At 48.2% G+C, this 26343-nt stretch overlaps 1 protein-coding gene across 3 annotated transcripts in view; it reads right to left on the bottom strand.

Annotated features, from left to right (window-relative positions):
- The window catches only part of SYN3 (synapsin III), a 346396-nt gene that overhangs the window by 240806 nt on the left and 79247 nt on the right, over positions 1–26343 (bottom strand). For all 3 annotated transcript variants that reach the window (XM_063929040.1, XM_063929038.1, XM_063929039.1), the window contains exon 4: positions 10362–10453. In XM_063929040.1, coding sequence (XP_063785110.1) covers positions 10362–10453 — 92 coding nt within the window. The remainder of the gene's footprint in view (positions 1–10361; positions 10454–26343) is intronic.

The following is a 26343-nucleotide window of genomic DNA, read 5'->3' as shown; positions in this document are numbered from 1 at the left end:
TACTTTACTATCCCAGTGGACCTGGAGGGGGAATATAATACTGTGCCGAGCGCAGCGAGCAATGCAAGGGGACGAGGTACACTTATATGGTGTCCATGTCGACCTATGTCGACATACACACACAAAAAATTGAAAACCGCATGTCGGTATTTTGACCTGTCGGCATTTTAAATGTCGGTATTTTCTCCATGTCGGGATTTTGGACCGTCGGTCAATCGCTGTTGGGATTTCGATCGTCGGGATTTTGATTGGAGGTATTTCATACCGATCCCACCAAACCTTCAGCTTCTGTCATTTTATAGCCTGTGGTAGAAGAGTGACCGCTAGTAGCTGATTAGTTACTATGGGAAACGTTTCCACCTTATTTCTCTCGAAAATTTGAAACACCTCCCCCTAGCGCCACCACAGGAATCACAGGACAGAGCCTACCCGATGCGCCGCACCACAGAACGCAGCAGTTTTACATGGGTCCATAGCGCGCGCCTAGCTGCACGTCTACTCTCCACACTCAGAAAATGTCTCTGCAAAGTGCAAAACTCTCCAGAGCTGCATTGTGCAAAAGTGTAAATGGTGCACCAACGTCCACCTGCCTTCTACTCTAGTAACGCAGACTCCCAGCAAGACGTTCTCAGTAAATTACTTTGATATAACATTTCTTATTGCTGCAATATGAATAAGAAATTAAAGTTATTGGTGCAAATCTTTGAAGATTGGTAAATCGGTCACTATCCATAGGGGCAGATGTACTAAGCCTTGGTGAGAGATAAAGTAGAGAGAGATAAAGCACCGACCAACCAGCTCCTAACTGCCATTTTTCAAACACGGCCTGTAACGTGGCAGTTAGGAGCTGATTGGCTGATACTTTATCTCTCTCCAAGCCTTAGTACATCTGCCTCATATCTGTTACTGAGTACAGGTGCTGCTAGCACACAGCTCTTTTCAGTAAGTTGTTGGGGGAGAGGGGTGTAGAGGAGGACGCAGCCGGTACATTATGTGGCCACTTTCTGCCCCTGTCCTATTAAACATGGTCTGGGTACAGACAGGACAATGGCGGAGTGACGGGGTGAAGTGTTCAGTAATGATCTATTATACAAGCAGGAAACTTTCTAGATATGAACAATGCTAGCGGTCACTCAGCGTTATCATAAACTCTTTGTTCCTTTAGATTATTAACCCCTGGTGATAGTTCCACTCTCTACAGAAGACGTTTAAGTTCCCAATAAGATACAAAAGCCCCCAGAAAGTAGCCTAAACCTCCCCGGTGGTGCATGACCCTAACCCACCTTTCCCTGCTGCCTAAACCTAACCCTCCCCGCTTGGTGCCTAACCTTAACCTCCCCTTGTAAGTGCCTATCCTAACCCCCCCCCCCCCCCCCCCCCTCCCGGTACCTAACCTTCCCATCCCTGCACCCTAACCTCCCCTTGCAAGTGCCTACCCTAACCCCCCCCCCCCCGGTACCTAACTAACCTTCCCATCCCTGCACCCTAACCTCCCTTTATAAGTGCCTAACCCTAACCCTCACTCCCCCCCCCCCCCCCCCCCGGGTACCTAACCTTCCCATCCCTGCACCCCAACCTCCCCTTATAAGTGCCTAACCCTAACCCCCCCCCCCCCCCCTCCACTCTCTACAGAAGACGTTTAAGTTCCCAATAAGATACCAAAGCCCCCAGAAAGTAGCCTAAACCTCCCCGGTGGTGCATGACCCTAACCCACCTTTCCCTGCTGCCTAAACCTAACCCTCCCCGCTTGGTGCCTAACCTTAACCTCCCCTTATAAGTGCCCAACCCTAACCCTCACTCCCCCCCCCCGGTGCCTAACCTTCCCATCCCTGCACCCCAACCTCCCCTTATAAGTGCCTAACCCAGACCCTCACTCCCCCAGCCCCCCCCCCCCCCCCCGGTACCTAACCTTCCCGTCCCTGCACCCTAACCTCCCCTTGTAAGCGCCTAACCCTAACCCTCACTCCCCCCCCCCCCCCCCCCCGGTACCTAACCTTCCCATCCCTGCACCCCAACCTCCCCTTATAAGTGCCTAACCCTAACCCCCCCCCCCCCCCCCCCCCCCCCGGTACCTAACCTTCCCATCCCTGCACCCTAATCTCACCTTGTAAGTGCCTACCCTAACCCCCCCCCCCCCCCCCGGTACCTAACCTTCCCATCCCTGCACCCTAATCTCACCTTGTAAGTGCCTACCCTAACCCTCCCCCCCCCCCCCCCCCCCGGTACCTAACCTTCCTATTCCTATCCCTACACCCCAACCTCCCCTTGTAAGTGCCTAACCCTAACCCTCCCTCCCCAGTACCTAATCATCTCCTTCCCCGTCTCTGCACCGTAACCCTAACCCGCCCTCTAATGCCTAAACCTAACCTCTTCTCGCACGGCAGGACGCAAGTGCGTTCCGCTAAAAGAACGTCCGTGATTCTAGGCATCTGTATTTTGACGCCGGGGTCCTGAGCACCATCAGGGTCTTAATGCCGGCATTATGCCGCCGTTCGTATTTCCGGTGCTGGTAGTTCGACCGCCGGCATTTTAACTACATCCCCTTAATCTTCATGGGTGATCTCTGTGCTTTTCACCCCATCCTTTACAGTATCTACAAAGAAATAATTGTTTATTTTTGTTGCCACTGAACACGACACAAGTGCATCCCACATAGGGCTGCCATATTGGGCCTGATTCGGATTTGTATGTAAAGCCGATTTATTACACAGCCGGTCTGCGTAATCTTACTCAGATGGCAAGAGGTTGCGTCAGTTGGTACCGATGGTCAGAGACGGCATTCGGATGCTGTCACGAGGCGTCAATTTCCTACAGATGCCTCCTGCTGCAATAGTATATTAGTTGTACAGTAATGGACAGCCGCCTCCCTGTGCCTCCCTGCGACTGTACAATACCGTACGTTTCAGACTTACACAGGTTCCGTGGCTGGCTGACTTCATGTCTCCATATCACATGGATTTAATCAGCCACAGAACCTGTGTAATTCATATGTGTCCCTTATTGAGGCTATGATCTGGCACCCCCTTAACCCAGGTACTTTCGCCTCCACAGAAAATAGGCAACTCCTCTGGATGATATAAAGGCTGTGTTGAAAAACACAGAAGATAAATCAATATATTTCATAAAAGACAAACACAAACAAAATACTGTATCAAAGTGATCTGAAGGTGGAAAACCCCTAAGAAGACCACTCCCAAGACATACAGCAAATACCAGTTATGCGGCAACATTTGCCATGGTCACAGAACAAACACAGGATATGGGTGGTCGGGGATAGCACTTATAGTATATTACATAATGTTATTTTACAGCTATATAAAAACAGAGTGCAGGCCGGTATGTGGTTATTGTAAGATGTTGATACATTATATTATACTATTAAAATTAAAAAAAGGGAATTTTTAAAACGTGCCCCTTGCCCCCTGCAAATCAATGTGAAAGGTCATCCTGCCTGATGGTAATAGCAGGTCTGCCAACTTCCTGTGTGTCCAGGATAATGCAGAATCCATAGGAGTCTCAGCAGTGACACATTGCAATAACTTGTGTGACACCGGCGCAGGACATATGGTGACCAAATGTGCACAGTGCAGGGACATAGAGGGACCTACCTGGTAGATACAACACACTGGCGTCTCGTAACCCTGAGTGCGCAGCTGGGAAAACAGCGAGCAGGCGTGTGGGGACAGGTTTATGGTGGAATGTGCAGGAGCTACTGGTCCCCTACTAGGAGGCATTCTTCCTACTGGTGTCTGGAGGAAGAAATGATGACAGGACGGAGGCAGGGGGTCTCTATCAATGGCCAGCTCCTTAACCCTGCGTGTGCCCCTAATAATCTGAGGCGTTTTCCCCCGCCTGCTGCTGAAACTCTTGGGGAAAAAAGACAGTCTTTAATCAAATTTATTACATGTGAACCTTATTAAATCTGGCCATCGATGGTTAACAACATCAGTGGTTTGATGGTGGCTGCAAACAGATGGGGGACCACCAGTCCCAGAGATTAAGGTCCACTGGGCCTGGGGCTGAAAATGTTCAAGGGCCTATTGTGAGAGGGGAAGGAGGGGTGACCAGTGCTGTGTGGGTGTGGCCAGTGTCATGTGGGTGTGTCCAGTGCTGAGTGGGGGTGGCCAGTGTCATGTAGGTGTGACCAGCGCTGAGTGGGTGTGGTCAGTGCCACGTGGAAGTGTGCATTCCCTATACTGGCAACGTCTCGCTGAAACCTTGTTTGCACCTCCAAGTTCCCATGAGCCAGCTCTCCATAAGCTTGTACCAGGATACGGGTTGGATGACCTAGGTCACCCGTTTACACTGGCCCGTTACTGAGTCCTTATTAGGTCCAACCCTGCTTGCTGCCCAGGTTGGCCTGGGATATTTTTCAGGGACCTCTTTACACCGACCAACGACCCAGGTCAACTTTGCAATAACCCAGGTTATTGCGGCAGTGTAAAAAGGGTACAAGGCAGCAATTCAATTGTTTAAGATAATAAGCTCCTGTCTAAATTTTAGCTGGTTGCGACGACTGCATTCCCACACCCCAATGCACAGGGTTATCTTGTTCAGCGGCTTTTCCCATGCTAAGTGCCGGACTGCAGTTAAGGTGTGCCCGGCAATAAGCCCCAAAGCCCTAATTTAAGTGCGACCATGTGGCTTTTTGCCCAAAACAATTGAATTAGCTCCTGGAGACTGGAGCTAATTCTCTCAAACAACTCAATCGCCCCCTAAATATGTAAAAGAATATAAATTGCATCATTTTGTGAGGAAAATCTAAATACAATTTTAATACCTATGATTAGAGGCTAACAGCTGGTGAGTGGTCATCATTATGCTGTCATGGTAACGGGCCTATATTTATGTGGTGGCCTGGAGTTGTAATGCCATCTGCCCAATTGGTGACCTGGCCCTGGGGGCTACTGATGGTATACATCAGGGGGATGGAGGAAGGCGGCCATGGTCTGAATATACACAGCAGTGAACCAATGATGGTCCAGTCACCCATGGGTTCCCACGATGGTTATAAACCATCCATAACAGAACGGTTGATGGAGAACTCTAACTTGTAACTATGGGCGGAATCATCTAGGACTGGTTGATGTCAGGGCAGATTGGCGTCATTGTCACTGATGCTGGCCTGGGCATGGGCCCAAATGAGCACAAAGCCCAATAACGATTCTAGGAAAATCAACAGGGTCGTTATCTGCCTTGATAATAATTATGATTGCAATATGTTACTATTTTGCTAATATTATGATTATAATGTATTGAGTGCATTTTTGTCAGATTCCAAGTTACCTACCAGGATGTTTTTGGAGCCTGGGAGGAAACTGGAGCACTTGGAGGTAAATACTATACGTACGATAAACACATACAAACTCCACACAGATTGAGCGGGATCAGTATGAATTACCGACGGTCAGGATGCCGGCCGTCAGTATACAGACAATGGCATCCCGGCCGTCAGTATGCGGCAGTGGGGTTAGCGCTAGAAAGCTCCTTTTGGGCTCGGTGGATCGTTGCGCTTGCCACAGGTTCTATACCCACCCTATGGGTGTCGTGGACGCCCACAAGTGGGAATAGCCCCTGTGAGCCGGGATTCCGCCTGGCTTCATTGTCAGCTGCCTCCCTATGGGGCTACGGTCAGGAATTGAATTCATGACCCCATTGCTGATGTGACAGTGCTAACCACTGTTCAACTATGCTGCTGCCAGCCTCTGTCCCCATTAACAGGTCCCCATGTCAACTAAACAGGATGTGGCCTTCAAGCAGCTATAGATAACTCATCCAACTTGGCCTCCCACATGTGTGGCATACATACCCACTCTCCTGAAATGTCCTATACATTTTGGGGAGTTTTCCCGCACTCCCAGGAGGGAAGTTCAACCTCCCAGTGGCGGTCCAGGGGCTCTATGGCATTCCAGGGGTGGCCCAGGGACTCTAAGGCGCAATTCATGCTAAATTGGGTCACCAAAACCTGTTGCACAATGCCACACCCCCATGCTCCACCCACCTGGACCTCCCGTCAGGGATCCCACATGACCAAGGGGTCTATTTATGAAGCAGTAAAAAGTGTGGAGAAGTGAGCCAGTGGAGAAGTTGCCCATGGCTACCAATCAGCACTGAAGTAACATTTATAATTTGCATACTATACAGTTGTACGGAGCAGCTGATTGGTTGTCAGGGGCCTCTTCTCTACAGACTCACTTCTCCACTCTTTTGACTGCTTCATGAATAGACCCCCAACTCTCCATCCCCTGAAGCCATCTTGTTAATGCTTCCTATGAATTCAATAGTAACCAGTGTCCAAACTGTGTCAGTTTCCCAGCGAAGTGAAAACGCTGTAGTCTCATATTTATTGGTCCAGTATCCAAAATATCTCCACTGCGTACAGACGAGAGGAGTAATTTAATTGCGTTCGTAGTATTGATAACGGGTGACTGGGGGCAAAGCAAGAACCAAGGAAAAATCTGACACAAAAGAGCTTTCTTGTCTGTCCAACGTATCGCCTTCTACCGACGAGAGGTTGCTGGGAAATCATTACTCCTATAAATAGCTTCCCACCAGCACAGCCCCTGAGGGCCATAACTTCATAATGTCTTAGCACGGGAGACGCGCTGAAACGGTGGAAAGTAAAGAGGCTCCAGGGTCCAAACACTTATGGTCCACAGAAGATTCCGGTGTCAATAAAAACAAATTACTTTATAAACAAAACAGCGTTCTGCTTCATTTGTGTTAGATGGAACAAAGTAAAAACACGGCACAGTATTAACCAGGAAGGATGAACATTGGTCTTGTGTGAATTCCGCACACTGGATGTAGAGAAATTTAGAACATGGGGCCTAATTCAGACCTGATCGGTGCTGTGCGAATTCGCACAGCAGCTGATCAGGTCTGAAGTGCGCCGGCGCATGGCTGACAGCCGACGGCGATCGTAGCATAACGATTGCCTCTGCCTGATTGACAGGCAGAGGCGTTCGCTGGGCGGAAGGGGGTGGGACGGCAGCGTTAAGGGAGGGGGCGTGGCCCGGCCAACGCAGGCGTGGCCGGCCCGTGGCGGCTGCGTGATATCACCCGGGCAGCTAGCCGGGAGCTACTCCTGAAATACAGAAGCATCGCCACTGTGCGATGCTTTTGTACTTCTGCGGGGAGGGAGGTCGGGACTGACATGCGGGGTGGACTAGCCTTGTGCTGGGCGTCCCCCCGCATGTCTGTGTGCCTGATCGTAGCCCTGCAAAATTTTGCAGGGCTATGATCACGTCTCAATTAGGCCCAAGGTGTATTCTGAGTTCTATTAATTGCAAATTACCAGCAACTCTCCAATTCCTTCATTAGGATCCCCTCAATGTCATTTAATTAACCTTCTCCTATTTATCCAGTCACTAGGAGCCAGTGACATCACTGAGAATGCAGTCTATCCAGTTACAAGGAGCCAGTGACATCACTGAGAGTGCAGCCAATCTAGCCACTAGGAGCCAGTGACATCACAGAGAGTGTAGCCTATCCAGTCACTAGGAACCAGTGACATCCCTGAGAGTGCAGTCTATCCAGCCACTAGGATCCAGTGACATCACTGAGAGTGCAGTCTATCCAGTCATTAGGAGCCAGTGACATCACTGAGAGTGCAGCCTATCCAATCATTAGGAGCCAGTGACATCACTGAGAGTGCAGCCAATCCAGTCACTAGGATCCAGTGACATCACTGAGAGTGCAGTCTATCCAGTCACTAGGATCCAGTGACGTCACTGAGAGTGCAGCCTATCCAGTCACTAGAATCCAGTGACATCACTGAGAGCGCAGCCTATCTAGCCACTAGGAGCCAGTGACGTCACTGATAATGCTGCCAATCCAGTCATTAGGAGCCAGTGACATCACTAAGAGTGCAGCCTATCCAGTCACTAGGACCCAGTGACATCACTGAGTGTGCAGCCAATCCAGTCACTAGGACCCAGTGACATCACTGAGAGTGCAGCCAATCCAGTCACTAGGACCCAGTGACATCACTGAGAGTGCAGCCTATCCAGTCACTAGGAACCAGTGACATCACTGAGAGTGCAGCCTATCCAGTCACTAGGACCCAGTGACATCACTGAGAGTGCAGCCTATCCAGTCACTAGGACCCAGTGACATCACTGAGAGTGCAGCCTATCCAGTCACTAGGAGCCAGTGACATCACTGAGAGTGCAGCCTATCCAGTCACTAGGAGCCAGTGACATCACTGAGTACAGCCTGTCCAATTACTAGGAACCATTGATATTACTGAGAGTGCAGCCTATCCACTCCATACTTGCCTACCCTCCCGGAATGGCCGGGAGGCTCTCGAAAAACGGGTGACCCTCCCGGCCCCCCGGAAGAGCAGGCAAGTCTCCCGATATCCGCAGGTCACCCCCTGCCCGCCTCCCACTTAACGAGTAAAGTGGGCGGTCCGGGCAGGCGATGACGCGATTCTTGTTGAATCGCGTCATCGTAACCACGCCCCCTGCTGTATAATGCCGGTAATCGCGGCATTACACAGCGGGGGGCGTGGCTTAAATGACGCGGTCCAGAAGCCACGCCCCGTTCCGCCTCTGGCCTGCCTCCGTTCCGCCTCTGAACCACTAAACAAATCCCCTCTTGCGCTATAAATAATATGGTATGGCTCAAAAGTTCAAAATAAAAACAAATTAATAATTTCATCTATATTTTTTATTATTTAGTGAAAAATAGACATATGTATCTATATATATACTCTCAAATAAACTATTAGACCGGTCAATAAAATCACTAACAATATCTTTGCATATCTAAAGGAGGTGGATCTAGGTAAACTCTGTGCACAGAGAAAAAATTTTTTTATCAAAAAATGTATAAAACTCAGTCCATATGTTGAAATAAAAAACAAATTGCCAACTGTGATTTGCACCCTTGCTGTGTATTGAATTTCCTCTATAAGCTGCCACTCGTTATAAGGAAATGTTATTGTGCAGAAATGATCACTCCACACTGGAGCCTTACGTGTAGCTCACACCGGTTGTTGTACCACGGGAGAATCCAATGACAGACGAGGCGGTCTCGGGCTACGGGAATGGCGCATTCTTTGAGGAAGCCCCTGTGAGAGGAGCGAAACGCGTCAGAAGCAGAGCATTGGACCCTTGTACCAGCCTTCATTGCACCCCCTAATTACCACATCAGCTAGCGGTAACATCTGTGGACAAACCGGAGATCAGGAGATCACAACCGCGACTGTGGTGTCTGCATACGGCACATAGAGGCGTGGACTCACAGAGCTTGGAAGTCGGGTAAAACACTCAACACAGCAGGCGCCAGTGCAGCGCCATTCCCGTAGCCCGAGACCGCCTCGTCTGTCATTGGATTCTCCCGTGGTACAACAACCGGTGTGAGCTACACGTAAGGCTCCAGTGTGGAGTGATCATTTCTGCACAATAACATTTCCTTATAACGAGTGGCAGCTTATAGAGGAAATTCAACACACAGCAAGGGTGCAAATCACAGTTGGCAATTTGTTTTTTATTTCAACATATGGACTGAGTTTTATACATTTTTTGATAAAAAATTTTTTTTCTCTGTGCACAGAGTTTACCTAGATCCACCTCCTTTAGATATGCAAAGATATTGTTAGTGATTTTATTGACCGGTCTAATAGTTTATTTGAGAGTATATATATAGATACATATGTCTATTTTTCACTAAATAATAAAAAATATAGATTATATGAAATTATTAATTTGTTTTTATTTTGAACTTTTGAGCCATACCATATTATTTATAGCGCAAGAGGGGATTTGTTTAGTGGTTTAGTGTTACCGGAGATTTCTAAGTACCGGTTCTTTTTGACTTGATTTACCCCAAGTCGAGCTCTCTCCTGCAGCTTAGGTATTTATTAATCATAGTATTATTTGTATACAAATTTTAATACTATTAATTTGATCACCAGGATGTGGTGATGATTTATTAGCGCCTGGTTATATTTTCTTATTCCGTTCCGCCTCTGGTCCGCCCCCGTCACGTCACCTCACTGCTCGCCCCCCCTGCTGAGCCGACGGGCTGCTCTCTCCCGGAAAGAGCAGCACAGAAGTCGGCAACTATGATCCACTCACTAGGAGCCAGTGACATCACTGAGAGTGCAGCCTATCCACTCGCTAGGAGCCAGTGACATCACTGAGAGTGCAGCCTATCCACTCGCTAGGAGCCAGTGACATCACTAAAAATCGGTCAGGTAGTAATTGTCATTTGCTCTATATACTTAATGCAGTTATAATACATTACAAGATAGGTTTAGAAAAACACGCTCACTATACTGGGCTTTAGTACAGGCAGTATATACTGTAGCATTAGCTTGTGATGTGACCGTCAGAGAGAACTGTGAGACATACCTGACCACCTTGGTGCCGTTCCTTATGACTTGCATATCTATCATGCAGCCTCCATTCACGTACGACGCCAGGTTCAGCTCAGAGAATTCTGCCTTAAAATAAATGAGAAAAGAAGACAAAATGCATAAGTCTATTAATTTGCTTAAACTATTTATTGATATAGGATGGTGGATAATCTCCTATATAATAGCCCTGTGATTCTGTGCCTGGGTCTCTAACGCTGGGCGTGGCTAGGAGCTCTCATTGGGTTAGTGGCAGGTTTATCACACCCAGTCCTCAGCTGATTGGGCCAGAAACGCCCTCCCGCACAGCAGTGCCAGATTAAGGTCCTGATGGGCCTGGAGCTGAAATTTATAAAGAGCCTACTGTGCAACGCCACAGGGAGTGTGACCAGTATGGTGGGGGGGGTGACTACTGATATGGGGGGGAGGGGGGGGTCTGTGCCGTGGGGCACAAAAAAAATTAACCATGGATTATTAATAAAATAACATTTATGTTATTGAGGTTAGTAATACTCTGGGAACAAAAAAAAGTCCAAATTGCGTGATTTTAGCAGATAAGAACCACTTGGCCCATCGCATCTGCCCACTGCACTACCATCATATGCTAAACATCTTTGGCGGCATTAGATCCACTGGCCAGGGGCAAATTCAGGATTTGTAAGAAAACGTTTCTGTGTTTATATTTTATATAAAATATATATATATACTGTATATATATATATATATATATATATATGGAAAAAAAGGGGGGATAGGGGTATCAGCGACTTACAGTGTCTAATATATTGATATAAATATGAAGAATATTCCAGGATACGGTTTAGAAAAAAAGGTAACAAAATATTTATTTATACAATTTAAAACATAATGATGGGATAAGAAAATAGAATATAAAAGCTTGATAATACCAAAAGAATAGATAAAAAATATATAATTTAGCTAGAACCCTGAATCACATAACATCAGTAAAAACAATATTGTACTGATAAAAGATATTTTAGGATAAGAGAATGATGCTTATCTTTAAAAACGGAGTCAGTAGAGGTACACCCAACGCGTTTCGTCCATCAGACTTCATCTATTTTTTTATCCCATCATTATGTTTTAAATTGTATAAATAAATATTTTGTTACCATTTTTTCTAAACCGTATCCTGGAATATTCTTCATAAATTTTATCAATATATTAGACACTGTAAGTCGCTGATACCCCTATCCCCCCTTTTTTTCCACATTTTAACTCTAAAGCAGGCTTTCCCAACCACGGTCCTCAAGGCACACCAACAGTGCAGGTTTTAGTGATATCCAGGCTTCAGCACAGGTGACTTAATTAGTAGCTTAGTTATTTTGATTTAACCATCTGTGTTGCAGCCTGGATATCACTAAAACCTGCACTGTTGGTGTGCCTTGAGGACCGTGGTTGGGAATGACTGCTCTAAAGGCAGCTTATTCCTGCCGAGTATTTAGGGGTTAGCGGACACCTTATATTATTAAAAGGCGTGTCTTGAACCAAAGTATTATACTATAATAAGCTATCTGCTCACATACACCTGTGGCGCCCTACTCCCACTACCCAATCCATATATATATATATATATATATATATATATATATATATCTCCAATACGGCAGGCAGCACTCAGTCTTGTACTTAGCTGTAAGTATGCATAAATACCCTGTGGGGTGTGCTTTATTGTGACGTTTCGGGGACTTCTCCCTTTCTTCAGACAAAACAATGTGTCAAACAGTGACCTTAAATAGGCAGTCACAATAAAGCACACCCTACGGGGTATTTATGCATACTTACAGCTAAGTACAAGTCTCTGAGTGCCGCCTGCCGTATTGGATATTCATATTATCGGGGACTGCACCCCAGAGGAGGGCACCGGAGCCGGTTATTGCATGACTGGAGTGCCGGAAAAAATAGCTTATTATATATATATATATATATATATATATATATATACACACACACACATGGGTAATCCGCAGCACACGGTCAGGAATACAAGCAAAGATAGCAGAAGTACTGCAACGTTTCAACATTTATTATATCGTCATCAGGCACATTAACAAACAAACATACAACTGACCTTATATCCCATTTCACCCACATGGCGAGGACCGTGTCCGGAAACAGAGGGACGGCGCCAATGTATGACTTCATCACCACCCGTCCATTGCTAGGACCACAAGCCAAACAAAACAATTAAAAGCATGAATAAAAACACAGCTAGGGGGTATATGCAGAAGCAATCTACTGTACATAACATATTATAATATAGATAACATTATACTACAAAGTAGCACCTCAAAGAGTAACATAATAAGATATACAATTCATACATGCAGATATGCCAGAATATTCATTCAAACCCCTCGGTGACAGGGTTTGTAGGCGGTAAATCCACGGAGCCTCACATTTCAATAGTTTAGAAGCACGGTCACCCCTCCTTAAATTAACCGGTATATGATCAATGATCATATACCGTAACGTAGCCAAACTGTGACCCGCCTGCATATAATGACGGGCCACCGGTTGGTCGCTATGATTGGTGGAAATAGCTTGTCGTATTGCATATCTGTGTGTGGCCATACGTTCTCGCAGGGTGCGTTCAGTTTTCCCTACATAACTGAGTACGCAGGGACAAGTAATAAGATACACAATGTAGCATGTAGTACATGACACGCGATGTTTAATATAAAACTTCTTACCACTATATGGATGGCAAAAACTGTCGCCCACAACAACAGAGCGACAGGTAGCGCAATCCAGACAGCGGTAGCAGCCATTTTTACAGTTAAGAAAACTTTTAGCAGTCTGCGGCTGCTGAATGCCGGTGACGTCTGTACGCATAACAATATCTCTGATGTTACAGCCACGAGAATAACAATTCATAACTCTAGTCTCGGAAAGGTTTAAAGCTCCATCAGACTGGACTATGGGCCACAATTTCTTGCTAATGTTCGCCATTGCTAACATTGATAAACAGATTGTTAATTTCTTACAAAGAGGCTATGAATTGTGTCATTTAAATAAAGCTAAAGAGAGGGCATTGCGTATTCCACGTTCTAAATTATTGCAACCTAAAAAGAAGGGACACGTGGATTCTGTCATGCCCTGGGTTAATCATTTTAACCCTTTTAGTGGTACCATCAGTCAGATTAGCAAGAAATTGTGGCCCATAGGGGGTAATTCCAAGTTGATCGCAGCAGGAACTTTGTTAGCAAATGGGCAAAACCATGTGCACTGCAGGGGAGGCAGATGTAACATGTGCAGAGAGAGTTAGATTTGGGTGTGGTGTTTTCAATCTGCAATCTAATTTGCAGTGTAAAAATAAAGCAGCCAGTATTTACCCTGCACAGAAACAAAATAACCCTCCCAAATCTAACTCTTTCTGCACATGTTATATCTGCCTTCCCTGCAGTGCACATGGTTTTGCCCATTTGCTAACAAAAATCCTGCTGCGATCAACTTGGAATTACCCCCATAGTCCAGTCTGATGGAGTTTTAAACCTTTCCGAGACTAGAGTTATGAATTGTTATTCTCGTGGCTGTAACATCAGAGATATTGTTATCCGTACAGACGTCACCGGCATTCAGCAGCCGCAGACTGCTAAAGGTTTTCTTAACCGTAAAAATGGCTGCTACCGCTGTCTGGATTGCGCTACCTGTCGCTCTGTTGTTGTGGGCGACAGTTTTTGCCATCCATATAGTGGTAAGAAGTTTTATATTAAACATCGCGTGTCATGTACTACACGCTACATTGTGTATCTTATTACTTGTTCCTGCGTACTCAGTTATGTAGGGAAAACTGAACGCACCCTGCGAGAACGTATGGCCACACACAGGTATGCAATACGATAAGCTATTTCCACCAATCATAGCGACCAACCGGTGGCCCGTCATTATATGCAGGCGGGTCACAGTTTGGCTACGTTATGGTATATGATCATTGATCATATACCGGTTAATTTAAGGAGGGGTGACCTTGCTTCTAAACTATTGAAATGTGAGGCTCCGTGGATTTACCGCCTACAAACCCTGTCACCGAGGGGTTTGAATGAATATTCTGGCATATCTGCATATATTTGAATTGTATATCTTATTATGTTACTCTTTGAGGTGCTACTTTGTAGTATAATGTTATCTATATTATAATATGTTATGTACAGTAGATTGCTTCTGCATATACCCCCTAGCTGTGTTTTTATTCATGCTTTTAATTGTTTTGTTTGGCTTCTGGTCCTAGCAACGGACGGGTGGTGATGACGTCATACATTGGCGCCGTCCCTCTGTTTCCGGACACGGTCCTCGCCATGTGGGTGAAATGGGATATAAGGTTTGTTAATGTGCCCGATGACGATATAATAAATATCGAAACGTTGCAGTACTTCTGCTATCTTTGCTTGTATTCCTGACCGTGTGCTGCGGATTACCCATGTGTATATACTGGATTTCGGCTTGAAATACCTACTGCGGGCACCGGGACTATCATTTATTTCACTGGGAGTGCTTTCCTTCTGTATGCTTCCATATATTTATATATATATATATATATCTATCGATCCCAACCCGATTACAGTATGTGTATAGCTACAGTGTGGGTGCACACACCTCCTACCTAGTTACTGAAGTTCTGTCTTGCCAACAGTAGATGTGGAGGATGAAAGTACAGAGCCGTAGTTACTTTGCAGTGCTGCTGGATGGATTTCCTGTTCTGCAGTCAGGGCTCTTGCAAGGAAACCTGGTGATGAGCGCCTTCTCCTTTCCAGCCATTGGGGTTTTCTGCAGGCAGGACTCCTCTCCCGACAGGCTAGTAAATCGCGGGCATAATGCCGCGGAGGGGGCGTGGCCTAATACTGCGAGTGGGCGGGGCTTCAATGTTTACAAATATATAAAAAAAACTAATTGCTCCGTTGGGTACCCTGCGTGTGCCACGGACCGGCGCTGCAGCATGGGGTTCAAGGGTAGAGGGGAGGGGGGGGGGGTTATTGATGCCGGAGTGGGCGGTCCCTAGGTTACAGCAGGCTGTAGTAGCAGGAATTTATTTTTTCCTGTTTACTTCAGCAAAAACATCTACAGAATCTGTGGGCCTATTTTGGATGGTGGGCCTGGAGCTGCAGCTCCATTAGCCCCATTGTTAATCCGGCCCTGCCGCACAGGTTACATCCAATGGGAGGCTCTGCCCTTTGCCTGCTGTGTTTTCACAGAGCAGGATTAGCAATGGGACTGATGGAGCTGCAGCTCCAGCCCCACATCCCAAAATAGTCCCCCTGCATCTGCAGCAACACACCCTCCAACAATTTACACATAAACATTGATACAAATTCGAAAAGGGGGCGTGGCCACGGGTACAGCCACGCGGCCACGCCCCTTTTCCTATACTTTCAATGGAAGCTTGGAGAGTCAAAAAACGGTACAGACCATAAAAAAAAGGGACTGTACCTGCCAAAAAGGTGCAGCTGGAGGGTATGCCACTGCATCTGCAGCAAGTCTCTGCGCTGTAGATAGGGAAAAAACAATCCTTTTACTGCAGCGTCCTATGGGGGTCATTCCAAGTTGATCGCTAGCTGCATTCATTCGCTGTGCAGCGATCAGGCAAAAACTCAGCACTTCTGCGCATGCGTATGCAGCGCAATGCACACGTGCGGCGTACTATTACAACGAACGATGTAGTTTTACACAGGGTCTAGCGATGATGCTTTTCAGTCGCACAGGCAGCCGTACAGTGATTGACAGGAAGAGGGCGTTTCTGGGTGTCAACTGACCGTTTTCAGGGGGTGTTCGGAAAAACGCAGGCGTGGCTGGCCGAACGCAGGGCGTGTTCATGACGTCAAATCAGGAACTGAATGGTCTGAAGTGATCGCAAGCGCCGAGTAGGTCTGAAGCTACTCTGCAACTGCACAACATATTTTTGTACCCGCTCTCCTATCCCTTGTTCGCACTTCTGCTAAGCTAAAATATACTCCCAGTGGGCGGCGGCATAGCGTTTGCACGGCTGCTAAAAACTTCTAGCGAGTCATCTACTCGGAATGACCACCAATGTCCTGCTGCCAGTCCACCTGCCCCCTCCGGCATCAACAATCCCCACTCCCTAGCTGCGCCGCAGGTGGAACAAAAGATGGTGCGGCCACCGGCATAGATGTGTATGAAAGCAACGCAGCGGAAGGCTTTCATAGGCCTCCCTGCGCCGCATACTCTCTGAGCCCCGGAGCCTGCTCTGTGTGTGATGTCACAGAAGTGCCTCCCCGCCACAGCCGCACCCAGATCCCCAGAGGCCCTGACTCCGCAACACAGCACCTGGCCTGCCGCCCTGGAAGCCTCGACATGGTTAATGTAGCGGATAGAGTGGCTGATATCGCGGAGGGTGATGTCTGGACGCTGAATCAATGTAAAAGGTGACAGTGCTGTGCAGTGCAGTGGGTGTGCAGTCAGGGCCGGTGCTAGAGTGTTCGGCGTCCCCCTGCAAACTATAAATCTGCTCCCTTGCATACTTTACAAAGGCACAGCGCACATATTACCCCCCCTGTAGTAGAGACGCTTAGACACGTAACGCCCCCCTGTACCAGTGCCGCTTACACACGTAACACCCCCTGTACCGGTGCCGCTTACACACGTAACGACCCCTGTACCAGTGACGCTTACACACGTAACACCCCCTGTACCAGTGACGCTTACACACGTAATGCCCCCTGTACCAGTGACGCTTACACACGTAACGCCCCCTGTACCAGTGACGCTTACACACGTAACGCCCCCTGTACCAGTGACGCTTACACACATCATGCAGCAGTCACACATACACACACACACACACACACACACACACACACACAACAGACACATATATACAAACACACATACATACTGTACATACATTGCACACATACACAGTCACACATATATACAGTATACACAGACACTGTATATACACACACACACTCACTCTCTTTCCAGACACTTACCTAATGAAGTCTGGCTGGCCGAAGCTGTAGCAGCTCATCCTCCTGCTGCAGCATGGTCCCGTGTAGCTCCGCCCCTTATTCCCATCTAGCTCCGGCCACTTTGGCTCCCTCCCGGCCACTGAATGTCACATAGGGGAGGGGAGGGGGGACAGGAGGTTTTGTCCTGACGGTGCTGAGGGGGAGAGGAGATTTGTGCTGCCGGCGCCGAGGGGGAGAAAAGGCTTTGTGCTTCCGGCGCCGCTGCATGTGTGACAGCAGCCGGCAGCAGCAGGGATAGCAGCAGAAGCTCAGCACAGGGATGCAGAGCAGGGAGAACGTCTCTCCTTCCTGGTGCCTCCCTGCACTGTATCCCTTTGCTGAGCGGCTAGCGCCGACCCTGTGTGCAGTGTCACTGACACTGCACAGCACTCTCACCTTTTATACTGATTCAGCTAGTCACACAGTTCTGCCAGCCAGTCACTATTGTTAGCACCAGTGTCCCAACGCGCCGCATTACAGGGAAGTAGACGCACTAAATAAACTACAGCTCCCAGCAGCCCTTAGCGCAGAAGCATTCTGGCCCTTAGGGCTGCTGGGAGCTGTAGTTTATTGAGTGCATCTTCTTCCCTGTAATGCGGCGCATTGGGACACCGGCGCAAACAATAGTGACTGGCTGCTGTGTGAGTCTCCGGGAGAGCCACTGCCAAAGGGAGGACAGCAGCTTAGCTGCTGACAGGAGGAGAAGCAGGATAAGCATTACCCGCCCCTTCCCCACTCACAGTACCTCCGGGCCCCGTCCACGGCAACCCCACACACCCCATCCAACACCGCGGTAGCTCCGGGCCCCCTCCCCCACCTGCAGCAACACTGCACCCGCCCCTCCCGCCGCACCACCGCATCCGACCCTCCCCCACCCGGGGCACCCCCGCAACTGCTCCTCCACCACCCGCAGTGGCTCTGGACCACCACCCGTGGCACCCACGCACCCTACCCCACCTGTGGCACCACCGCACCAGCCCCTCACCCACCTACAGCACCACCGCAACCGCCGCTCCCGCTGCATCCCAGGGTCCCATCCGCATCTTCCCCGCACCCGCCACTCCCCCAACCAAAGCACCTACTAGGTGATTCATCAGGCTCTGCGTGCACTGTTCACACCGTTGCAAGGGGCTTCGACCCCTTAACCATTGCACGCCCTTTGTCCGTGCAATATTTAACCACTCACACAATTATGATTGGATGTAATACTCCATATAATAAAAATATTGCACTCCACAAGGGTGTGCAAGGGTTAAGGGGGCGTAGCCCCTTATGACGGTGTGAAGACCGCCCGTAGGGCGCGATGAATCACCTAGTATTATGTATTTAATATTCAGTCCGAAATGGCGAGTCTCAAAAGCCGCGGTGCTTAACCAAAATGGTTGGAGTTTCTTTAAAAAATATCGGAAGGAACTAAGGAGGAGTTTGGGTGGCTTGGAGGCGGGGCTTATTTCATCCTGATTCTGCATGTCTAAATGTTGGGAGATATTGTTTAAGGGCTTATGGGGGTCATTCTGACCCGTTCGCCTGCTGCTTTTTGTTGCAGCCGAGCGAACGGGTCCCTACTGCACATGCGCCGGCGTCATAGTGCACCGGCGCATGCCAGACGGCCAAAGGCCAAAGCAGGGATGCGATCGCCTCTGCCTGATTGACAGGCAGAGGCGATCGCTGGGTGGGAGAGGGCGGAACGGCGGCATTTGGCCGCCGTTTCATGGGAGCGGTCCGGCCAATGCGGGCGTGGCCGGACCGAACGGGAGGGCGGGCCGCAGCGGCTGCGTGACATCACACGCAGCCGCTGCGGGCCGGGGAGCGATGAGTAGCTCCTGGCCAGCACGCTAAAGCTGCGCTGGTCGGGAGCTACTCTTGAAGTGCAAAGGCATCGCCGCTGTGCAATGCCTTTGCACTTCTGCGGGGCGGAGGCCGGCACTAACAAGCGGGGCGGACTAGCCCTGTGCTGGGCGTCCCCCCGCATGTCAGTGTGAATGATCGTAGCTGTGCTAAATTTAGCACAGCTACGATCAACTCGGAATGACCCCCAATGTTCACAAAGAACATTTTAGTCTGTTAATAATAGGATGTTGCGGATGTACGTAGAACGCAGTTCTTATCAGTTGTTTTTTTTGGTGTTTTTTTACAATTCGTAGATATGAACTAATTGTGTTGACCTTTGCACAACACATTTATGTTTAGAAAGTAGCACAAAATAGTGCAAACAGCTTACACACAAACAAGCCCATTAATATGAGAGAGATATTCCACATATCACTGAAGTAAAACTAATATATCATCGTAAGCTGCAACGGGACAGCTGCACCCAATAGTTGCGTGAAATTTGATAGAACAAACTTGGGGTTATCAGTATATATTACACCAAGCATTCGCCAGCCCTGGTACAGACCCAGATTTACTCAGCAGGAAATCCCATCCGTCCATCCGTAATGTTTTAATGTGCTAAATTATTATTTAATACAAAGTTAATGTTTGATTGTTATTTCACCTTAATACTCATTGTTACACTGCAGGGACTACAAGTCCCAGAATGGCTCTGCTGTGGCTTGCAGTCCCACAAGGCGAGCATCAGGTTCCTCGAGCCTGAATTAGACCGCATCGTTTTGCTAACGAATTGCAAATTCAACGTTAGGCTGTGTCAGGAAAATTGGATCCAGGGCTGAATAATAAGTTATCTGTCTTTGACCTGTTACAGCTGAGCAGCGGCCACAGGAAAGGCGCAGGATTAGCCAGGTAGGAGCGCTTCCTGTTGGCCGCTAAATTTAGCAAACTATTTTTTTATTCTTTTCCTGTTCCAGCAGTTTCTGCTGAGACTCATCTGTATTTATAAACGGTGCCGCAGCCGCCATTCCTGTGGCTGGAAAATCGTCCTAAACTACACAACCTGATCAAAGGACACGAACGCACTGAAGGTGTCTCAAGAGTTTTCCACTTTGGCTTCTCGGGTTACAAGTGTTGCAGCGTCACCGGCTGATTACGCCGTCTGGTCCAGGTTAGGGAAACATATAACATATCAGCTCAAAGTCACAGACGTTGCATTTTATAACCAAAACAGAATGGTCTTATTGCAGAGCCTGATTCTGCAGGGAATTCCGGACGTGGACGGATTGAGCAATATTTAGCAAACTGCCCATGCCTTGCGGTCTAATTGATGAGCATTGGGGGTCATTCCGAGTTGATCGCTCGCTAGCTATTTTTTGCAGCCAAGCGAACAGATAGTCGCCGCCTATAGGGTAGTGTATGGGTGTCATTCCTACCTGATCGTATGCTAGGTTTTTCCGCTGCGCTGCGATCAGGTCAGAACTGCGCATGCGTATGCACCGCAATATGCAGGTGCGTTGCACGGGCACAAAGCGGATCGCCGCTCAGTGATGCATTTGTATGAAGAATCCATTCGCACAGCCGATCGCAAGGAGATTGACAGGAAGAAGGCATTTGTGGGTGGCAACTGATCGTTTTCTGGGAGTGGTTGGAAAAACGCAGGCGTGTCCAAGAGTTTGCAGGGCGGGTGTCTGACGTCAATTCCGGGCAAGAACAGGCTGAAGTGATCGCGGCGGCTGAGTAAGTTCTGAGCTACTCAGAAACTGCACAAAACTTTTTTGGACTGCTCGGCTGCACATGCGTGCGCACACTTGCAAAGCGAACATACGATCCCCTATAGGCGGCGACTATCTGATCGCAGCGCTGCAAAAAATAGCTAGCGAGCGATCAACTCGGAATGACCCCCTATGTTTGGTTTGCAAGTGTGCAAACGCAAGTGCAGCCGAGCGGCTGTGCGAATGGATTCTTCGTAAAATCCATCGCTCAGCAACGATCCGCTTTGCACCCGTACGACGCGCCTGCGCATTGCGGTGCATACGCACGTGCAATTCAGACCTGATCGTAGCGCAGCGAAAAAACCTAGCATGCGATCAGGTCGGAATGACCCCCATTGGGTGCTGTATAAACAGGGGATGTTAGTTTCAATTGTTGCAACATTCATTAATTTGACCGACTACGCCAAAGTTCCAATTTGTCACTGACAATTATGGAGGTCATTCCGAGTTGATCGCTAGCTGAATTTGTTTGTAGCGCTGCGATCAGGCTTAAAAACGTCAGTTATGCGCATTCGTATGCGGCGCAATGCGCAAGCGTGACGTAAGGGCACAACGAACGATGTCGTTTCGTCCAGGATCTAGCGATGCATTTCAGTCGCACTGTTTGCCGCAGAGTGATTGACATGAAGTGGGCGTTTCTGGGTGGCAACTGACCGTTTTCAGGGAGTGTGCGGAAAAATGCAGGCGTGCCAGAGAAAAACGCAGGCGTGCCAGAGAAAAACGCAGGCGTGGCTGGGGAAACGCAGGCGTGGATGGCCGAACGCTGGGCGGGTTTGTGACGTCAAATCCGGAACTGAATAGTCTGAAGTGATCGCAAGCGCTGAGTAGGTTTTGAGCTACTCTGAAACTACACCAAAAAAAATTGTAGCCGCTCTGTGATACACTCCCAGTGGGCGGCGGCATAGCGTTTGCACGGCTGCTAAAAACTGCTAGCGAGCGATCAACTCGGAATGACCCCCTATAAACATTGCAATTGCTATCACATTAGTGTTAAACATAAGACGTGCTTCCTGCATTGAGGCGCACCTGCACACTGACCTTTAAAGGGAAGACCCCACCAGCCTATCATATCAGCTATACACTGTGCATCACGAAAACATTTTGATAAATGATAAAACTCTTGTTCAGCAAATTTGCACCGAGATTCTCTCACGCTGCAGAGACCCGCGTATTTACTTAGCAGAAACGTACTGTAGCTGCAGAATGTTGTTTTGTTCAGCTACAGGAATCCATCGCTATGAAAACAATTTAGATGAATCTAATCTAGTTCCCGCTGTGATCTTCCCTTGTATAAATTGGCCTCGCTGTCCCTCCAAGGACTTTGCCGGTGACCCAAAGCTAAAGTCTAAACATCGTGGTGAATACGCCCACAGATAACAGGGTCTGAGAGCGATTCACCAAGAGGCCATCAAACCAATTACAAGGCAACAGCGTTTAGATCGTTTCCGTGGCTGTTGTAATGAAACCCCTTGCAGTCCAGTTGCAAGATTACAGCTCGTGGGGGTCGTTCCGAGTTGATCGTAGCTGTGCCCCCCCCCACTGTGGCGCCGGCGCATGCGCAGTTCCGACCCGATCGCTGCGACAAACTGCAGCGAGTGATCGGGTCGGAATGACCCCCCGTGTCCAGAAGAGGTAACAGGTCATAGGTAAAACTGCCCTGACCAATGGGGCTTGTGACATTTGTATGCCTGAATTTTTGTCGGTGGCGCAGTTGTAAGTAATCGCTCAACTATGTGAACATCGTTATGAGGTTTCCGTCTGCTTCTGAATCAGACCATTAGCCTACTTGTGAATGCAGATCCGTCTGCTGAATGGGCTTTTATGCACAGAGACGGAAGCTATGCCAGCAGTTCATTTTATTTTAGATATTCTGGAACGATGATTCCGCCACTGTCCTCCGTAGTTTATTTTGAGCTCACGTTTTGGAATAACAGTCTGGTAGCATAGAGGTAATGGGGCCCATACATCAGTGCAGTATCGGGGTGATCCCCCGTTCTCCCCATGCCCGGTACGGGAAAGGGGGGGGGGGGGCGCGGAAATCCAACATGCTGGAAATCATCGATTTGGCGATTCTGACCAAAAAATTATTGGTATGGGCGAGTCGGGGATTTTTAACATGCAGTTCCTGATTCCCCAACAGATCTCCAATCATCAATGTCCGCCATTTTTGATCCCCGATCAGCGGATTGGATCGGCGTCGGGTAATCTCCTGTCTGATGTATGGCTTGCATAATACATTCCCAGCTAGTGTATATATCATTAGCCAATGAGCAGTCTTTAGATTTTAGCAAGATATGAGGTGAATAGGTCAGTCATATTTTCTTAACGATTACATGTTTCGTGGCAGATAAATACTTGATCACTCGAAAGGACCCTACGTTCCCTGACTAATGATATTTGTTGTCATCAAGCCCCAGCTCCAGTCATTTGGAATATTATATTTATCATTTGCTCACTAAGAAGCTATCTCCTTCATGACTCTTGTAGACTGCGGCCGGGTAGCAGGGCTGTCCGTTGGCTGAAGCTACATCAATGGCCTAACAGCTGATACAGAAAATGCACTTGAAATTCGCCCCAGGCCGTAGCTGCCGACAGAAGTTAGGTCTGGTCAGATGCGTCTAATAAAGATTCCTGTCACTTTTCAATTGCGCTTCTGCCCATATTGTCCAATGTAATATAAAGCGTCAAATGCCACTTGTGATAAAAACAGAATCTGATGTTGCATAATTGCTAAACTGAGCAGTATTTTAGGAGGATTTTTTTTATATTTTATGAATTCTGAGGTAATAACGTGCTATGCGATTGGAGGTTACATTTTTGTGAACTTTCCTCCTCTTCACAAACCCAGACAACCTAAGTTTACGGAGGTGCCTAAAAAAAATGGAGAGTGGGCATGCTACGTGAGGTTCACTTGGCGAGGTCCATGAGGTAAATTCTGCTGGTGAGACTCACAAATGCCAGGGAGCTCTCCCAGACTCCCCGGAGATATAGGCCAAACTCCAGAATTTTGCCTTCCTCCAGTGACGTGATGATGCCATTCTCTGTGAAACGCGTCATCATAGCCCTGCCTCTCTTGCCGACATCTCATAAAGTTCTACAAGTTGTGATATGACGCTGGCCGGTTGCTGCAAATGGAGCTGGGGTTGTGAACGTTTTAGATATTGCTCTGTATTTATTTAGCAATAAAGTTTAGCAAAGTCCAGCTGCCTTCTAGGTGAGTTCCAATGTGACGCAACAGCAAGACAATGGGGACACAACGCACTCTTGTGAATAAATTGTAATAAATCTCCATAGTGTTGTGGCCTTTCCCACACCCTAATGTCCTCATTGTATTGTTATAGACAGCTCGGGCTTCGCACTAGGATATCCTCTTGACGTCCTACGCTCAGCTGAGAGGCAAATTTACCACAGATCTGTTTGTGGCAGACCCTACGGCGAACGGATCCTACAGGCCGACCGCATCCAGACACACGGAGGGCAAGCAGAGTTTAGAGATGACATACTCCTCTGGATGTGCACCGTGTTTACAGTGCTAATTATATCTCCCGCTCAGTTCCCACGGTCTAGAATCACCAGCATTGCTTCAGGCTGGTTACAGTGAGGCCTTCCTGTCACATCAACAGCCAAAGTCACCATTGCTCTTCCAAGGAGAAGTGGGGTGGGGGGCAGTAATTTTTGTGGTAGTTTGGATATAAAACTATAAAACAAAGACGCAAAAAGAGTCTATTGCAATAGAAGCAACACAGCGTCATTCATTTTACTATAATTGTATCTGATCCCCTGTGTCCGTGCGTATGTGTCAAGTCAGGTCACGCCTGCACACTGGGCAGGATGGCAAGTGGTGAGTGTCGCTGCTGCCTGGTAATAGTGTTAGGGATCGCGGGGAACTGTTCCCGCAACAAAGCAATGCTGACTTACGTATCCACCGCCGCTACTTGCAGCGAATTGGTCAGCTGATTGCCAGAGACCAGTAGGCTAATGTTTCAAGCCCATTTTTAGTACTTAAATCATGCTGAGACTGCACTTTTCCCATGATTTTAAGTATCAGGGTTATGAGACGGGTTCAGTATGTTTGACCGCCGTTCGGGATACCGGTGGTCACAATACCGATGCCGGGATCGATGTTTGAATTCTCGACAGGGGTGAGGTAAGTATGTTATCCCCTCTCTCCTACCCCCTAACCCTTCCCTTCCGCAGCCTAACCCTAACCTCCCCCCTTAGTGCTTAACCCTACCATCCCACATGTGTCGCTTCACCCTAACCCCCAATTCCCTGCAGCCTAACCGCAACCCTCCCCCCCTTGGTGTCTAAAATGTACCTCCCACTGGTGCTGCCTAACCCCCTCTCCCCGCGGCCCAACTCTGAAATAACCCCACCCCACCACAGCCTAACCCATTCCAGCCCCCCCTCCCCCCCCTCCAATGGCCTAACCCTAACCTGCCCGCTATACTTCCGCTCAGGATGCTAGCTGTCGAGGTTCTGGCGTCGGTCTCCTGACTCTGTTGAGACTCCACGTTGACATTCTGACGGAAGCTGTGTTTGCAGGACAGCATTACTGAACATGGGCCAATTTTGTATCCCTACTGTACAATAAGACTTTAAGAACATCGATGGTTAAACCATCGACTACTTTTCTTGAAATGGATATGTGCTTAGCTCTGCCCCTGCTAAGTGCTGCTCTCTTCCCTGATTGGCTCGTTAGTTCCCTACAGCAGCGACATCCATCACTGAGTGGAAACCATTAATGATTCCCCGTCGGCTAACGCTTCCGTTGCCTCCGGGAGTAACACCACTGGTGTGCGCTGCAGGATTGCGCATGTGGGGCATATTAGCTCCCAATAGCTGTTGCTGCGCCATCTTCATATCATATTTGGCTATTTTATGGCCCTGTCCTCTGTGAAGTCCAAGTGGCAAGTGACGCAACTTGCATCATGGCTGTACAGGCTTCTGCTGGCCAGTGTTGCGATTTGCAGCATTGCGATTGCAGCATTACGATGACAAACCGCCCCGCCAAGTCCCGTTCCACTTCCCTAGGGGCGTTCTCACCCCTGGACCCCGTAGCAGCCTCTCCCGTTACACCAATATACTGTACACAGCATATACTACATTGGTGGCAGAGGAGAATATAAAACGAGCCGCACAAAAAGTTGTTGTTTGCAACTAATCACAATGTGACATCTCTGGTTCTAAAATAGATCAAACAAAGACAAACTGAGAGGCTCTTATCTCCCCCCCCTCTGTTCCTTCCTATGTACTGCATCTCCGCAGACTTTATTACTGGACTTTATGCCAAGTTTCCAAGACAAAATTAGGGAGACAATTTCCTTAAGGGAAGAGAAACTAGACAGGTCTGCGTGAAATTAGACAGGCGCGGGGTGGAAGCGGACTA

The sequence above is a fragment of the Pseudophryne corroboree genome, chromosome 6 (genome assembly GCF_028390025.1).
Source record: "Pseudophryne corroboree isolate aPseCor3 chromosome 6, aPseCor3.hap2, whole genome shotgun sequence".
Lineage (NCBI taxonomy): Eukaryota > Metazoa > Chordata > Amphibia > Anura > Myobatrachidae > Pseudophryne > Pseudophryne corroboree.
Note: the sequence above shows the minus strand (reverse complement) of the source record. Positions and strands in the feature narration are given on the sequence as shown.